General features: G+C 33.7%; 1 protein-coding gene across 1 annotated transcript in view; it reads left to right on the top strand.

Annotated features, from left to right (window-relative positions):
• The window catches only part of LOC129795392 (uncharacterized), a 92,365-nt gene extending 74,295 nt beyond the window's left edge, over nucleotides 1–18,070 (top strand). Inside the window, exons 6-11 of the mRNA XM_055836629.1 lie at nucleotides 1,218–1,512; nucleotides 1,590–1,709; nucleotides 6,527–6,875; nucleotides 9,117–9,398; nucleotides 9,474–9,942; nucleotides 10,076–18,070. Of these exons, the coding sequence (XP_055692604.1) occupies nucleotides 1,218–1,512; nucleotides 1,590–1,709; nucleotides 6,527–6,875; nucleotides 9,117–9,398; nucleotides 9,474–9,942; nucleotides 10,076–10,405 (1,845 nt within the window). The 3' untranslated portion in view covers nucleotides 10,406–18,070. The remainder of the gene's footprint in view (nucleotides 1–1,217; nucleotides 1,513–1,589; nucleotides 1,710–6,526; nucleotides 6,876–9,116; nucleotides 9,399–9,473; nucleotides 9,943–10,075) is intronic.
• The last annotated feature ends 909 nt before the right edge of the window (nucleotides 18,071–18,979 follow it).

The following is an 18,979-nucleotide window of genomic DNA, read 5'->3' as shown; positions in this document are numbered from 1 at the left end:
TTTACGACCATTTGAAAAACAATGTTGTCTAATTTTCGAATTTTGAACACTAAATATTCGAATTTGGGTTAACGACTTTAGAATTTATTGAAAAATCTTCTCAGAGCGGTTGGAATTAAAGAAAACGCGGCTTTTATGCTTTCCAGCTACGTTTCGACAAAACTATTCCTTCTGTTTTTTTTTGACAAAGATCTGTCATATTAGCTGCACTGTAGTTTCCTACCAAAGAGAATTATATTTCCGAATAGTAAAGTCAAAACGTTACTGGAAAGCACAAAAGCCGCGTCTTCTTTCCTCTCGACTACCATGCCGATTGAAAAACCTCTCACTAAATACTCGGCTAAAGGTATTTCAAAGTTGCAGAAGGTGGCTATTGAGAATTTTCAGAATTTTGATCATATTAAAATTTCAAAATACTAAAAAAAATCGGTTAACTCTTTTAGGGCCATAAGGTTAAAATTTAATTTCTGTTTCTTTATTCAATGAATTTAATTTTTTTTCCCAAATTATAAATACCTTAAGTATACGTAGTAGATGCCAGAAAAAGATTAAACAAGAATTTTTCAAGAATAATTTCTTAATTCTTAATAATAATGTACTAATCGCTTTACTACGTGACCCCGCTGTTTTTTCAATTTCAGAATTAATTCCTTTTGTATTCCACGTTGGGCATTTTATTGCGCCAAGTTTACGAATTGAAATTGCTTTGTAGACGTGAAATCATGTAAATTTGCAATACGAACACCATATATTGTGATAAGAAAATAACATTTAACGTGCCGGAAGAGCATAGGAAATTAATACTTTTATGTTTATATACATTTTCCACATTTCTACTACATCTACTGGCGCTATATAAGAATGCTATATATAGCGTATTATATAGGTAATGTTGTAGACTGCAGGGGTAGTTAATCTTTTTTCTTGAAAAATTGAACATAAACCCCGGACGCGAGATGGTTCTTGCATAAACAAACTAACTACATACAGCATAAATATGGAGAAGGGAGAGCATATGCTGGTGGTTAGTGGGTGGTTAGTAAAAAATGTCTTGAGGAAGATTTTTCCTTTTTTATGTACATACATATGTAATGTATTATATGTTTTAAGGAATTGTAAAATGTGCAAAGGAGTTATGAGATTGTTCTGCTATGTCATTTCCGGTGGACGAAAACACGTGCATGGATGGCAACACGACATTGGGGCGGCGGCGGCAGGTGAAGTACGTGAATGCAAATTCTCAATCCTTCGTCGCACCCGAGAGTCGCTGTGAATTTACGATAAATGCTTTTGAGAATCCATTTGGGGAATTGGAGTCACCGCGACATACCCTTCCACCGAATACCCTCTGCCGCTACTACTTCCAGGGGCGACATCATGAAACAGTTTGGATTTCATTCCTCAAATACAATTCAGCCCTGGACACGAGTGCAGTGTTCGAGGCACAATCTGATTGTGCACCGCAGCTTAGGATATGGGATGGCAAGCTGGTTACGAGCAACAGAACTCACGGTATGGTGTTGTAGCAGCATACTCAAATGCCCGCGTTCTATATTCTTTTCAGATTAACAATCATTTCGTTGCACTAGGCTCACAGTACGACTTTACGCCCAATTCGAGTCTTCTGGCGGAGATTTGTCGCGAGGACGTGCCCAAACTCTGCTCTAGGTCATTGATCACAAAGAGGGCGAGACCATGCACAGCTGATGGTGAGTTTTTGACATACATACGTGCCTTTTCCTCTATTTGCTCGTTTTTTTTTCCATTTTCCTGCAATCCTTTATTTTAGAATTTATTCTCTTCGGGGAGATGTTAACCCTTTCGCAGGCTTTTACAGAGAATTTTTATTCCTTTAACTTTGCTTTTAATTAATTTATTTATTTAATTGATGAAGAAGATGCCATGATCTCTGATTATTCCCCTATATTTAGCTATTAACCCAATTTTTTTTTATTTTAATTTAATTAATTTTCTATTTGATGAAAATTATATTCATAGAAGAGTTAAAATTCTAGCTATTTAGTGATGAAATTTTAAGAAAAAAAAATTCCTTACTTTGTAGCAAATTGTTTGAGTTTGCTGACAGAATAAAAGAAATGCTTACAAAATAACTAAATTTGCTTACAGAATAAAATGATTTTTTAAAGAATAAAACAATTTGCTCAAGACAATTATTAAAAAATGTTTTTTCCAATAAAATAAGAAAATTTTCTAGATAAAAATTATTTAAAATCTAACTATTAAACTTTACTAAAAAAAATAACTAAATTTGCTTAAAGAATAAAATTATTGTCATAAGAATAAATATCTCTACAAAAAGTCTAAAAAATGTTTTTCCTACAGAAAAAGAATTTTTTTTAGATAAAATTTAAAGAAAATCTAAGTATTAAACTTTACTAAAAGAATAATTAAATTTGCTGACAGAATATTAATAACTTGCTTACAGAATAAATATTATTATGCCACAAAAATAGAGAAAAGTATTACAAAGAATAATATGGCAGTGTTTAAAATTTCCAATAAGATTTTCTTACAACTTTTCTTCATTTTTTTTTCAATAATTGAAATTTAAATTAAATAGAAATTGATCCAAAAATCGCCCCAGTCTCTCCTATCAAAATTAAGCGGTTAATCAAACGTGCACTAGACAAAAAAAAGAGTTGAGAAAAAAATCCACAAGACTTTTAGCATAAGTTTATTAACGTGAATGCAGTGATTTTTGCAATGCAATGAATTCTGCAATTAACTCAATTCTCTGAAAAATCTCCATTTATTAAATCTCTTCTACTATCCGTACCACCATAAAAGCTTTTGGGAGATGAATAAATTATTTTCAAATTGTAAGAGTCAATTTTCGCAAGAATTTTGCAATTTCTTCTTCAACATTTTCCTTCTTGTGCGGTTGGAAAGTCAATTAAAATTGTCAGAGTTATTTTACGTGCAAAGAGGGGGTGGGTATACAGAGCACAAATTTCAATTGATTGGCTTCTCTCACTCGCTCTCTGTGTTGTGGAAGTTTAACAAAATACGATAAACTGACGATGATGTCAATGTCTGTATCAATTAGTGTTGAATTTTATGCGCACACAAATTCCTCCTTTGCCTGCATTTTCCACACAAAAAGGGAAATATGTATGCGTTGAGGGGGTGAAGGGGTGAGGGGGTGGAATATTATGTATTCTTTTGCAAATTACCATGAATGGAGGATGTGGAAGAGTCTCAAATAACAAACTTTACAAAACTCACGACCAACCCCTGCATGACGCACAAGGGGTTGTAAATCTGGGTGATGAGTTTCTTCTACATGCAGTGGGGTTGGGGGGTGGTTGCGGGGAGGGAAAACTTGTCTCCATCCAACCCCCCTTCTTTTCGTTCATTTAATTGTTCACAAGATATTACCACTCCTTTTGCTCATTCGCGAAAGTTTCTCGTGTGCAAAAATCTCTTTCTTCATGCATAAGAGTATGGAAAGTTCTTTCGCATACGACGATGGATTTTACTATATATACCTACATAATAATTTCTGGTTTGAAGCATTTCCTCACTAACACTTCACACGCTCTCTGTATTCCCACTCTCTCCCTCCTTCTCTCACAAACCATTTTTTGCATCAATTTTTTTTTCATTTTGAGAAAATGCTTTCTAAAGTTTGGTTGCTTTTTGCAACTTGTGCACAAGAGGTTATGAAGAGGGAGCAAAAAAAAAGAAAAAACGAACGACCACTCAGTGAACATTTGCAAACTGAGCTGTGAAAATTTTTCAAATAAAATCCAAAAAGGTCCTGTTAAAAAAAAGCCAAGAAGAGGAAGGAATGAAAAAAAGCAGAACTTTGCAATCTATCACCAACAATTTGCACAACTCTGTGGGAGAAAGAACTTGTGGTGGCCGTGAGGGGGTGGAAGTGGAAAAAAAATGAGTGCACTTTCCCACCCACTTCATCGTGGTGTAATAAACAGAGCGAAATTTTTCACAAATTCGACATGTCAAAGTTTCTGCAAAAGCTGCAATGGATATTTCTAACGATGATGAAGTAAAAAAAACCATGAAGGGGGTGGAAAAGAAAAATTGTGTAGTTGGAAATCTCCACCAACTTGTCACACCATGAAATTCTTCTTCCCTCACTCTTCAAGCCAAAAAAGAATTACAATCCAACTTTACTCGTTCGAGGAATTTTCAGTTTTTTTTTCTTTCGTCTAATAAATCCTTCTTAAGTCGTTTTTTTTTTTTAAATTAAATTTAGCGCTATAAGAAGGTGTAGTAAGATCAGTGGCGTAGTCAGGAAGAGTGTTTGTTTTGGTGTCTAGTCTGCCGTCTAAGTTCCCACAAAGTTCAGATAGGTCAGGTATTTTTTAGACGTCAAAAGTAATTGAGAATTTCTAGACGTTTCTTATATAAAAAAAAACATCAAAAGTTAGAAATGTCAAAAGTTAGAAAATAAACGTCAAGCGCTTGAAGGAACGTCAAACATTAGAATGAATTTTAAATTATAATAAACAACGTTATACGTTTGAAAAGAAACTTCAAACGTCCTGCATTAAAAAGTATGTTAAATAGTAGATCAAAAGTTCGGACATTAAGTGTTATAATAAATATCAAACGTTAGAAAAGAAATTTCAAACGTTTTTATTAAAAAAAAAAACATCAAGCGTTAACAGCATTAATATTTAATTAAGTTTAAACTTAAATAGAAAACATTAAAGGTTAGAAAAAAATGTCAGAGCTTAGAATATTAAGACTGAAACATTAGAACGTTAGAAAATAATTCTTGAAGGATTTTGCTGGCACGACGGCCAATTCTACAGCATTTCGTAACATTTTGTGATATATTACCTTACGATCGTGGATAGAAACCTTGGAAAATATTTTCTTTTTGAGAGATAAACAAGGAAAGAAATAAATGTCAAAAACTTGAGGTTAGAAACCTCGATCATCTAAGCTTTAAGAAATTAACGTCATACGTTGAAAAAGAACTGTCAAGCCCTTTATTAATTAAGGGGGTAGATTCTGATAAAATCTTTTTTTTTTTCTTTTCAAACAATTGAAAAGTTGTTGTAAGATTTTGACAGATGAGTATTTTTAGATCGTTCTTGTCGTTCTACAAAAGAAATCAAAGAATTTTTTGTTCAGGAAAATACTCAGAAAGAATTTTAAAGAGCCTTTTGGAAAAATAATTTTCTTTCAGAAACTCGTTTAAAGAAAGAAATAAAATGTCAAAATCCTTTAAGATTTTTGTCGGAATACCAAAAATCTTATAACTGACGAATTGTAAGAAAAGAAAAGAAAAGATTTTCATCAGAATCTACCCCAATGTTAAAGAAACGTCAACGTTAAAAACTAATGTCTGCTAATTGTAATTCAATAAAAAATATCTCTCCTCTGACTAAGCCCCTGAATAATATTGTGTTATAATATTGAACAATCCAAAATGAAAAAAAAAAGATTTTCCACAGGTGAGAGAGATGATGTGCCAGCATTTTTTAGGATTGCTTTGCAAAAAATTACGGAAAATGTTTTATATTAAAAATAACATTGTTATCAAAACAATTTTAATGCATTTTACACAAAAAAAATTAAATAAAAAACACTCTGTTTTAGTAATATTTTGTACCGCATTGTGCCCTGGAGGAATTTGAAAATTAAATGTGAAGAACAAATTAAATTTTGGCAAATTACTGTGGGAAACATAAGCTTCTAAATTAATTTATTTTCACATTCTCTCAGTATTTATTGGTCTTTTGGCATCAAATTCTTTTACATTTTTTATCAAGAAAACTTTTTGAGAAAACTGTAATTTGCTATAGAGGAATGTGGCTCAATTCGGACCGCTTGAGGCCTTTTTCAATCCGCTATTACTTAAAACTGATAAAACTTTAAATGTAGAAAGTTATGGGAGTTAAAAGAGCATTAAATGGGCTTTAAAATGGTACCAAATATAATATTTTTAACGAATAAAGAAAGTAAGAGAATTTATCGCTTCTTGACTTAACCGTTAAGATCGAAATATAGTAAAAAGAATTATTTAAAAATTAACCAGAATATTTAAGAATTGATCATAATAAATCTAATTAATTAAAGAAAATTATGCGCCTGGTACCAGGCGTCTCCATCTATCTTTTACGATCTTCTCAGCCATCAAGACTGCAGCCTTATAAAGCTTATAAATCACGAATAATTATTTTTTAAGTTGAATTATCCTCTGAATTATTCCTAATTCATGTTTATTTATAAATCTATTTTACAAATTATTCTCTAATTTATTTATTGTTCTCTAATTAATACCCCTTTTAAGCTTTTATCGGGGGCTGTTTAGCGATAAAATCTCCCTCTATTTCCCTTTTAGAAATACCTTTAGTGAAGGAAAAACTCCCCTTTAAAAAAGAAAACTCTCCCCTATTGAAAAGGAGAATTTCCTGGAAGAACCATCCCCCTCCCCCTATTGAATCCCATTGAATTTTACATGCGGAAGTACGCCCCGTGTGAGCTATATATAATTGCACCTTGAACTGTAAGTTTATTATAATTGCAGAGAGCTATCTGTCGACTGGATCTGACCTAACGATGGAGTATAAGCCGAATCCGAATGGCCCAGCACGGCTGTATGGGCCAGTGGCGGCATTTCGGTTGCGCTATGAATTTGTGGACACATCCTTGGGGGGGACACCATTGGATCAACCCTTCCAGACGTCGCTGTTCGCCCCGGAGCCGGCTGCCCTCACGCAGTCCCATTCCAAGTCATGCAATCGACTGTATCGCTCCATTTCCACGACTCGGGGCATCTTCCGGTCCCCCACGAATGTATTCTTCTACGGACGTGGCGGATCTGAGAACATTTCCTGCACAATTCGATTTGAGGCTCGACGTGGAGAGAGTGTTAGGTGAGTTGTTTCAACCTCCTCAAAGCTATACTCCCCTATAAAAATTTCCCGCGTGTGGGTGCCGTCACGGAAGGAAAGGAGCCTTTTCCCCTCTTCTTCTTTCCTCTCTGCATTGGTCTTCATCTAGGCACCCACCCTCGGCAGCTCCTCCTACGCTGCCTTTTGTGCATTGGGGGTCTTCCGGACTAACCATTGGGGCCATCGCACCGAGGCATTTACAAACTTACGGGCAAAAGTGGGTGAATAGAAAAGTTTTGCGCGTTCGCCCCCCATTCCGAAGTATTTGTAACTTTATCAAAATTGTGATAAATGGGAAAATGTTGGTAATATCCCGAGGGATGCATTAAAAATTTCCATAAGTCGGAAATCTTGGAATATATTAGAATTAATGTGGGGCCATGCTTCAGATATATATTTTATTTATTCATGAAAATCTTCTTCTATACCATTTTCCAACTCTATGCCGCGCTTTTCTCTTGCTTTTCTTTTTATCTCCTTCTTCTTTCTTCTTCTTCTACTTTTTTGGTTTTGCGAAAATGGGCTTTTTTCGCGGGGGTGGGAGGAAAGAAAAACTTTCTTGATACACAATTTTCAATCAAGATTGTCACAACGGGGGGTGGGAGAAATTCTGCAACTGCTGAGGGATGATTTTGTTTCCTTCTCATTTTGGCGGGAGGAGGGGGTAGCAGAGAGGTAGAAAATGGGAATTAAGAGTCGGTCAGAGTATGAGAAATAAATTTTTGATCTTTTATTCCGATATGCGTCTTTGAACAGCTAAAGAGAACATTTAGTGGGGAGGAAACTCCCTCTCTTTCTCTCAAGGGAGATCAGAAGACTTTTAAGAACGTATAAATACGTACTTTGAGGGTTGTAGGGGTTGTTGGAAAAAATTTTAAAAGCTTATTACCGTCATTTAACCTTTATTTAATTTATAAAGTAAGGAAATATTGAAAAATATGTTTTTTGTATTTCTTTATTTAATTTTTAAGATATTTTTACAAAGTTTTGGATTATTACTTCATTCTTAGCTGCAAAAGTAATTTAAACAGAATATTTCTCAATACAAGAAATATTTTAACTAAAAGTTAGATAGATTTGCAAATAATTATTCAAAGAAGAACTGTTTTGGTTCAAATTTTTTTAAGACCTGAAGAAAGGGTTGAACTTTTTTGGAACGTCGCGTGATATTTCAAATAGAGCATTATTACCAGGAAAAGACCTTAAAAAATCTTTAGATGTTTCTCTTTTTCTTAATTTTTTTCTTTATTTCTCCTTTTCTTAATTTTTATTTATTTTTTGCATTTCTCTTTTTCTTATTTTTTATTTCTCTTTTTCATAATTTTTTTTTAATTTCTCTTTTTCTTTTTTTTTCATTTCAATTTTTATTAATTTTGACAAAATTATTCAATTTTTTCTGTTTCTATTCTTTTGACGCGTCTTTTCTAACATTTTATATCATTTTATATTGTGACGTTTCATCTAACAGTTGACGTTTCTTTTTTTCATTTAAAAGTTCATTTTTTTAACCTTCCAAGCTTCTTTTAACGTTTGACATTTCTTTTCTATCTTTATGGGTTTTTCAGAACATTTGCGTTTAGAGTTTCTTTTCTGGCGTTTGGCGTTTCTTTTCCAACAACGTTTGACATTGTTTGTATGTTTGTTTGTTTTGTTTGTTTGTATTCTGACTACAGTTCTTACTTTAGACAGCCTTTTCTCAATTTTGACGTATCTTTTAAAAAAAAATCGTTTTTTTAGAAGTTTATTGATTTTTCTAACGTTTGATGTTTTTTTTCTAACTTTTATTTTTACGTTTCTTTCCTAACTTAACGTTTCTTTTCTTAATTTTTGACGTTTTACGCGTTTTACTAATGTTTGACGTTCCTTTCCTAACGTGTAGCTTTTTTTGACGTTTGATGTTTTTTCCAACGCCTTACGTTTGTTTTCTAACTTTTTTTATCGTTTGATGTTCTTAAAAATATTTTAATGTCTTATTTTCGATTTTTTGAGTACTGTTTTAGCCTGAAAATAATTTCTTTTGATTTCTAACATGAAACGTCAACTACCTGAACTTTTAAGGTATTTAGACACCTTAAAAGTTCCTTTCCTCTTTGATTTCACCTTATGTCTGGTGAGGAAATTCATTAAGAAGAACTAAATCTTGTGGCTTGAAAAGGCTGGGGTCATAAAGCTTTAAAATAAAGAAAAAAAATTAAGAAGAACGTTTTCCTTTTCCCCCACTAGACTGACCATCACACGTGCCCGTTTTGGTGGGCGCTCCTGCCAGAATGTTCAGAATCGCTCGGGACGCTGGCATTGTGATCACCACGGGGGCCCCGTGGCGGATCTACGTATCGGTGAGGTACCCTGGTTGGATGTGGGGCCCCTCCCGCGTGATTGTATTTGCTCAGACGTATCCCGATCACTCATCCTGGCACCCCTTGCTGCCAATATTGTTGAAGTTCAATTCAACACGCACAGCATGAGCGTTGATCAGGACTTTCGGGATTTTTACTTCGAAGGAAGGTGAGTGGAGTTGGTCCCAGCCTCAACCTGCTCCTTAAGAAAAACACAACGCATTGATTTTATTGGAAATTTCAGGTATGAATTTACAGCTGATGGCTGTGCTACAGATTGGAGTATGAGACGCCTCAAGGGACGCAGTGGAAATGCTTCCTTGTCAGCGTCTGAATGTGCCCCACTAATTCAGCCCTGGCTGCTAGAGCCGGAATCCCCAGAGGGGTATCTTGTGCTAAAGCTAAAGGGCTTCTGGATGCCAACTGTGATGCAATCAGTGGCACCATGTCCAACAGATGCCCGGATTACGGTGTACTCCACCAATAATCCAGGAAGTCAGAGAGACTTATGCCCAACAACTGGGAATGATGTTGTGGCATTTTCCGATGGTTGGGACAGTGCATTCGAATACAGTCCCGTTGAACTGTCCAGGAATCTCGTTGTGGAGTACAGATCACCCTGGAAGTCTGGGATTGATAACTTGGAGTACAAGTTTTCCTGGATGGAGGTCTATCCGGCAATTGGATGCCACTACAAGTGCACAGAGCTACAGGTAAGAGATTCCCCATAAAGGTTATTCAAAATGGCTGCCTAGACGCCATTTTGTATTTTATTAAACAAATTAATCTCATGAAGCTTATGCTGCAAAGCATATATGAAACAAATTAAAAAAATCTCTTCTGTAGGCTTGCATTGCACCAGAACTGTGGTGTGATGGCATCAATCACTGCCCATCGGGTCAGGATGAAAGTTCCGTGGAATGCAACATCAATCTACCCCTATCACCGCTCTATGTGGGCATTGCCGCAGCCACGTTCACGCTACTGCTGTCCCTAACGGCAGGATTGGCGGCGTGCGCTAAACGCAAGAAGATCGAAGTGAAGCAACACTATGATGCTCATGCGGATGCCAATGGACGCTTCCCACCGCATCTAGCTGCACATCATCACCATCTACCGCCGCACGCACTGCCACCCATTTTTATTGATACACCCGCAAAGGATAGCTTCTGTTGACAAGAGATCGAGACTTCGGTGTAGCTGCCGGAGTCACGACAGCACCCGCCACGACTCCTTGCCACTGCAGCTGCACCACATCGGGGTGAGTTCATTTTCCATTAGAAAACAAACATGTACGTACACCTTCCCATAATTCCCCCTCATCATCCTTGGCTGTTAACACACTTTCCTGCCTCCAAAAAAAAAAGAAAAGACTTAAGCACTGAAATCCCGGAAGAAGCAGTGATGGTGAAGAGAAATTTTTAAAGGAAAATGAAAGAATATATTTAATTTTCTGTTTTCCAATAGAAATTTTCCGATTTTCCCAATGAAATCGAAAAAATGTGGAGTATCTTGGGAATTTCATAGGATTTCTCCGTGTAATTCTCCAATGTTCCCATGGAAGTTTTCCTATTACATTTCTCCGTGTACTCTAACAAGTTTGATGAATTATAAAGCTTAATTTTGACTAATTTAACCCACAAACAGACCCTGTAGTTCATAAACAGAGAAAACAACTAAAAATCATTCCGCTTTGGTCGGCCATCTTGAGAATTTTTCATAAACTCACTTTTTTTTAATATTCAACTTAAAATTTTAGTCTCTGCTTAAAGCTCGTATGAAGATTGAAGAATTTAGTTCATTTTAATTCGAAAAGTGAATCATATTTCCCCTATTTCCGTGTGGCTATTGTCGTCTCAGCACTGGATATTAATCTTTAACAAGGACAAAGCCATAAAAAATTTTTCTTTTTGCATACATTTCAATGTTTTGCACAGGCCCTGTACACGGTCTACTTTGTTTTGAAGTTGAAGAGCAAAAATGGCTCACTTTTTGTATGGGAATTTTTCGCCTTTGGTAATAAAATTTTAATTTTTTGACATTTAGAGTACTGATCGCACGCTGAGAATCTGTCATTTTGTAGGTTATTAGTTGTAGAATTTAATGGTACAAACGGATTTGAGATTGATGCTGTCAGTAAAAAAGCGCAGTCCAACTTCATTTTTTACCAAAGAATTCCATACAAAAATTGAGTCGCGTACACGGCCTGGTTTTGCAACAATCAATGCTGAAAGAAGATCTGAGAGATATAATTTGTTGAATTTTTTAGTGAAATTAAGAAATTTTGGGAAAATGGAAATATCCTAAGACATTCTACAAGCCACTGATATAAATTTCCGTGGAGAATTCTTTCGTTTCTCCACGGCATTTTTACTAGTTCTCGACCTTTTTGCGTATTTTTTCTGTACATTTTCGGCACATTATCTTCACTATTACGTTAAAGAAATCTCTGTATTCCTTACGGTACAATTTTCTGCACTTTCTCAGGAAATTAATTAATTTTTTTTATTGTATTTTCTCCACAATTTCCCAAACTTTCTTCACAATTTCTCAATGTTTTCGCGACATTTTTTCTATACTTTCTCCATCAATTTCCCCGCATTTATTTCTTAGTTTTCTACATTCAACTACACAATAACTTTATGTTTTCTCCACGTTTAATAAAATCCTATTTTTCCTCACATTTTCAACAATTTCTCCACATTTTCTCCGCTATTATCCTATAATTTCCTATGATTTCTCTTAAATTTATTCATGTTTATTTCCGAATTTTCTCTTTACTTTCTCCACACTTTTTCCACAAATTCTCCGCGTTGATTTTCCAATTTTCTACATTCTACTCAAAAAATCTTTTTTTTTTTTTCAATTCTTCACCATCACTGCTCATAGAAAACCCCCTAAAAAAACTTCCACGTGATTTCCAAAAAAAAATAAAAGAAAAAAAAGCACTGGCAGTGAGCTAAAAACACGATGAAGGAGTTAATCGAAGCGAAAGGGTTGTGAAAATCATCTATATTATTACATAATTTTTATGATTAATCGTAATAAGATTAAAATGTGAAAGAGATAAAAAGGTATATAAAGTGCGAAATATCACTCAAAATCATTGTGAATTCTAAGCAATACGTATTTGGTGAATGAAGATGAATTAAGGAAAAAATATTCGTTTTTAAATTAAAGAGAAAAAAAAAACGCACGAAAAACTATATTTTATGGAAAAAGCTTTGAGCAGGATTTTTTTTTGGAAGGATTTCTATGAATGTTTCGTACGTTTTTCGTTGTTGTTGTTTTTGTTGTAATGTGCACAATGAAGCTTCCATCCACCCACCACAACCAACTGAACTTTCTCCATCCAAATAAACTGCTTAATGACTCCCTCATCTGACCTAGGATGTTGTGTAGTATATAGTACGATGGAGTACCACACAACAACTCTCCTCCACATATGGTGCCGAGCATAATTTTCTCACACACAGACGAGCAACAAAAAAAGGGGTTGCACATGAGAAAGACAAATTAGCTATATATTAAAGCTCAGCATTTCACAAGTCACGTTTAGCTTTTTTTCTTCCTCCCCCGTTTTCTTTTAACCCTCCCACCCACACACCCCCAGCCCGACAAAAAGGGTATGTGTATGGTGAAAGAAATCTCCCAAAAGAACACGCATTTTCCTTTCAATTTACCCAAAGAAAGGAGACCGGGTGCTAAAGAAAAGAAAATCCTGCTCAAGTTTCGCCCGATTTTCTTCCCATTTCTGCACGAAAGCGCTCCCCGAAGAAGGAGAAGTTGGATAAAAAAAGTGCGAGAAAGGTGGGTGAAGAAAAAATAAATTCAAAAGAGAGCACAACGAATATTAACTATTTGAACTTGTAAATAGCAAAAAAAGGCACTCGTTTTCTCGAGAGTGATAAATTTTACTGTGAGTGCGAGAGTTAAGTAAAGAAAAGAGAAAAAAGATGTTTGGGTGTGCAAAGTAAATCTCTGTAAGTCTGCAACAGATGGAAGAAAAAAAAAAGATTCCTTACAAAAAGGAATAAAATCTTTTAAGAAGAAAAAAGAGAAATTCGTACTTTGTTGATGCTATTTTGTTAACATTTCATGAAGATTTTCTCTAGAAAAGAAAATCCACCAAAAAGGTGTTAATTTTCTTTAATTAATTGTAAGTAAACTCCTTGATTTTTTAATTCCATCCTTTTCCTGTATTTTAGTTCTTGAAAGGCTTTGCAAAAATGTTCTGATTTAATTTAAAACATTAAATAATTTCTTTATATAAAAACATCCCTCTTAGAGATTTATTTAGAACATTATTTTGTCCAAGGGGTGCTTATCTGGCTGAAAATTATGCAAAATTCGATTCTTTTATTTTTGAATTTATTCCCATTACTTGGGAAGAATTAAAAATTCAATTTAGGAAGAAAATTGTGAATAATTTGATTGTTTTCAATGAAGAAATGACAGATAAATGAGATAAACAGAATATACGATAAAAATGTTAGAAAAATGATCAAATTCTTCTATATCACCGGGAGAACCTGAATTTCTAACCTCAAACTTTTAAGCTTAATTTCCTATTAGAAAGAAAACGTTTTTTTCCGATGTTTCTTTGACGAACTTCTAGCATTTGAAGTCGCCTAGATGTAGAATTCATCAAGATAAGTTGGACAGATTGTCAGACAGTTGGGCAGCAATTACCACTTTTGTACTCAAAGTGTTATTTTTTTTTGGGCTGGACGTTATAATCTAACTCTCTTATACACAGAAAAAAATTAATTTGTGAAATGTTTGTCAAATTTCTTGAAAGTTTTGTAAGTTCTCCGTCCATTTATAAGGAGAAATTGACCTTTTGCTTTGTGAAAGTAAGTTTCACCTCCTTTTGAGTACAAAAGAATGTCGAAATTCTCTTCCAAAGTTTGGAATTTTCGTTTTAACCTCCAAATATGATATCTTACCAATTTTGGGAATAAATTTCTACATTCTTTTGCCTTAAAAAAGAAGGTTAATACCACTTTTACGAACCGAAAAGTTAATTTTTCCATATAAATGGAAGGAAAACTTACAAACCTTTCAGGGAATTTAACAAACATTTTACAAATTATTTTTTCCGTGTAGCCATAAGTGATCAAATTAAAATTTCAAAATTATAAAATGTGATTAAAAACTCACAAAATATGTGGAAATTGCGCAAAATTTGATAAAAAATTGTTAAAAAATACACAAAGTTCAGTAAAATTAATAAAATCTACGCAAAACTTGGTAGAATACATGAAAATTGTGCAAGATTCGCTAAAATGAAGAGTAAAATTAGCGAAAAATTCTGTAAAAGCTTACAAAAGAAGTTGAAATTTTTATCTATTTTTAAAATAAAAATACAAAGAGTATTTTTATTTTATTTTTCCATTCTTTCAAACCTTTCAAAGTTCGATTTGGGCTGATATCCCCCAAAATAATTGTATTAATTGAGTACAGAAATGATTTAAAAAAAAATGATTAAAAACTATCAAATAGCTAACAAATAAATTTAATACCGGTATTCGGAATACTTTTAAATATTCCTCAAAAAAAATCCCCCAAAATCCGCCAGATAAACACCCCTTGTTTTTTTTACAGTGTTATGCCGAAACTAATTCATCTGAAAGCTCTTTCAAAATCAGGATTAACACGAAAAATTTTTGTTTAAAAGAGTTAAAACTTTTTTTTTAGCTTCAAATGAAAGAGAAATGGTTAAAATATAATTTGCACAGTGTGTGTGTCAGAATTTTCACCTTCCCCTCCATTCCCAGCAGTGTGACCTTTTTCACACGCGCAATTTCCATTTAGAGGGAGTCAAAAATTTTCATTACACTCTCCCGGGGCCGACAAGCAATTTAATAGACTGTAAAATTACTCCACTCCTGCCGCATTTGCAGAGGAAAAGTATATTCTCTCCTCGTCCTGGGTTGGAAGGAATTTTATTTATTTCTATTCGCACCTTACATTCAATTGGGGAAGAAATTAATTTTCATCCATAGGGTTACGTATAAAGTTCTTTTTTTTCCTTCTAGGTGGCTTTAGCTAATTTTTCTGCGAGATTGGGGTAAAGGGGGTAAAGAAATTCAATCTGCACAGGTGTTGGGATTATATTTTCCGCAAAATTATCCCGAGAAAAAGGGTATCGAAATGAATGAAATATTCATAATATATAAATAATCATGAGAATAGGGGGAGTGGGGGTACGATGAATTATTAATGGGGAAAATGAAGAAAATAGAAAAATTATTGAGAGGTGTGACCGAGTGATTTGATTTTTCCCATCATCATACACTTCTGGCCGTAATTCTTTGAACAATTTGCAAGAATATTGAATTGGAAAAGAAAAGAAAATAATTGCAAAAAAACGGCTTGACCGATTTTTAAACATACAGTCGAAATTCTTCAAATCTGTTGGTCAAAGCTGGAGTAATAAATAAATTTAAATTTATATTATTTAATGAGAACTAACAAACGACAAAACGTAGGAAAATACTTTGCTTTGACAGCTTCTGTCAGTTGCCATAAAATTGTACAAATTTTCATTTTTTCTTTAATTTTCATTAATTTGGAATTCTCTTAAATCAAAATTTTCTTTAATAAAGATACTTCTCTTGCGCATTTCCCAAGTTATCTGTCATTTCTAAATTGCAATAAAACTGCAAAACAGCGCCATCATTTTCATTTTTTTATTAGTCAAAAGAATGGCTATAGATCTATCACAAAATTGCCATAAAATCATCTAACAGTGTCCTAATTTTATATACACGGCTCTTGTGATGAATTCTAAAACTTAAGCATTTTAGAGCAATTATTATTGCCCGATTATAACCCTCAAAATTAACAAGACGAAAGATTAGAAATGTATAATAATATCAAAAATTCCTCCATTATAATGTAAAGCCTAAAGAAAATACTGAAAAAATTATTCTGAATTTGCTGAAATTGTATTTGCTAACCTATTATAATATCTAATTTATTCTGTATTGAAACATCTAGAAAATTGAGGTTATGTTTACTACAATTTGATATTTTTTACATGAAAATTATAATTTTTTTTTTACAATTAATCCATTCATTCTATTTGCAAAATATCTTTTCAAATTTCAATAAAATAAACGATCTTTACGGTCTACTTTGACTCCTTTAGTTTTACTAAAAGGACTCTAGATTAGACGCCATTTTTTTGTTCTTTATCTCTCCCTTTCGCATTAAAATTAATACGCTGTCTCACCATCCCTAATCATTTCTATTAAATTAATCCTTTAAGTTTAGTTTGTCAAAAGGGCCAAAAACAATTTAATGCAGCACTTAAGCTGAATTTAATCTTTGTGAAAACCTAACCTAACTTTAATGATACGCTATTTTGTGATTTTTTTGCATTTTCCATGAAACACCAAATGACCATTTTTATTCTTGCAATTTACATTAAATCGTTGAAGATATTTCTTCTCTGTTTCTCCATGAGAAAAATGCATGACTTCCACCATGAGCTAAATAATTTTCCAATTATCTCATCACTTCTCTTGGTTGGAGACTACGCGCGGTACAAATTGAGAAGAATGATGGTGGAAATGTTGCCACAAGTGTTTCAATGGACGGTCATGTATAGTATATAGTATAGAATAGTAGTAGAATATAATTCTGGAATTCCGTTGTGAGTTCAATCATCAGAATTGTTGGCGTAAATCACTCTTTTCTCTCTCTCTTCTTTCTCCCTGTATATTCTATCCACCCCTGCTCTTCCAGATGGACAGAAAAAGTGGAATAATTCAGAAGTAGAACAAAGGGTTAGAGGGGGGGGGTGGAGGTGGAGTATGACGAAAGAGTTAATATTGTGATGTGATAAGAATTGCATACAAGTCAGAATGGCTGGGAATGGGGTAACAACATCGCCTGAAAAAATTGCTGAAAAGGAAGAACAAGAAAAAAAAAACACTTGAGGATTCTCTCGGTCTATTTATTTTATTTATGTAGTATTGTGTTTTTGCTCATTCGTAGAGATGAAGTGGAATGAATAAAAGTAAAATTATTATGAATATACTTGCTTAGTAATTTATCAAGTTATTTTTCAACATCAAGAGAAAGGGATTATTCATTTTTTGAGGACAGATAAAAGAAAAATCTTCCAGAGTCAAAAAATTACGTTTAAAATTTTTTATGAGTTATTTATGATGGGATTTTCCTTTAAAATGCATTAGCCACCCCTCCCATTGCAGCCCAAAAATTCTTTTATCTTGATGAACGATTCTGTTTATCAGTCAAAGTATTTACTTCAATATGGCAGTATTGTACCTTATTTTGTGTTGTTTATATGCAGAAAGCATATGCTTCAGTGCTTCAACTGATGATCTATGATGATTAAAGGAAAGTTTTCAAAGTAAATATTGAACTAAAATCTGTTTTTTAACTTATAAAATGTATAAAATACTAAATTCCAGTAATAACTTCACAAAAGCATTTCCATTGTGCCTGAATTGTAACTCATTTTCGTTTTTAAGTGCATAGAGCTTATGCTCGGCGCTTAAATTAATTTTTAAAAATAAGTTGTTTTTGTACATTTTAGTCCAAGATTTGCATTGTAAAGCAATAACTTAAAACATAAACTACTCGAAGCACTGAAGCATATGCTTCGTTCACAAAAAAAATACATTAAATTGAGCTAAATATGTGGTGTGGATACATTCATAAATTTCAATGAATACTTTTCCACAAAAACGAAATATCTTCTTGAAATATTTTTTCTAAAGTTTAATTTATCTTTTTTCTTGAATTTGAAAAGAAAAATTACGCGGGAAAAAAGTTTTCTGTTGAAGGAGAAAAATAATGTTGAAATATTTAAAAGAAAATAAGTTTAAGAAAGTCCACTAAAAGTGAAATATCTCACCGGGAAGATGAAGTGAAGCACGTGAGATAAAATGTACTGGTAAGCTGACCAAGCTTACGGGAGCTGTGTTTCTTTCAGTGTACCAATTTTGTGAGAGCAAACTAGAACGCGAATTAATTTAAATACGCGCAAAGTCGGGAAAAGTTGAATCATACCCTAAGAAATGTTTGGAAGGCCATATCTCGAGAACGGATCCATAGATTTTCATAATTTTTTTTTTGTTTGAAAGGTCTCGAAGTCAGCTATAACATATCGAAAAATGAAAAAAATTTATGTCGCCATTTTCGAAAAATTCGAGTTCGAAATTTTCGAAAACTTTGTTTTCGATTTTAGCGCCTCTTGCGGTCATTTTTCGAAGTTGCAATGTTCTAGACATTTGTAGGGTTTCTCGAAACCTTTCATTTGCGCTTGAGTTGATCAAGATCGGACTTGTAGAACCCGAGATATGACATGCCAACTTTGGAAGGCTATATCTCGAGAACGGATCCATAGATTTTCTTCATTTTTGGCATGAAGCTAGATAATATGGTCAGCTACAACATATGAAAAAATGAAAAAAATTTATGTCGTCGTTTTCGAGATATTCATCGAAAACTAATCGAAAATTTTGTTTTTGATTTTTGGCCCTCTAGCGGTCATTTTTGAAACTTTGTATGTTCTAGAGAGTTGTAGGGTTTGTTGAGAGCTTTCATTTGAGCCCGGGTTGATCAAAATCGGTTAAGCCGTTTTCGAGTTATGGTCGATTTTCGATGAAAAATTGTAGCGGCCATATTGACTAAACGGCTTGACCGATTTTCGAAAATGAGGTATCGTTGGAAAGGTATTGATGGCCCCTACAACATATCAAAATTTCAGCC

Source organism: Lutzomyia longipalpis, chromosome 4, assembly GCF_024334085.1.
Source record: "Lutzomyia longipalpis isolate SR_M1_2022 chromosome 4, ASM2433408v1".
In the NCBI taxonomy this organism is placed as follows: Eukaryota; Metazoa; Arthropoda; class Insecta; order Diptera; family Psychodidae; genus Lutzomyia; species Lutzomyia longipalpis.
The sequence above is the reverse complement of the archived record's forward strand: the minus strand, read 5'-3'. Positions and strand labels throughout refer to the sequence as shown.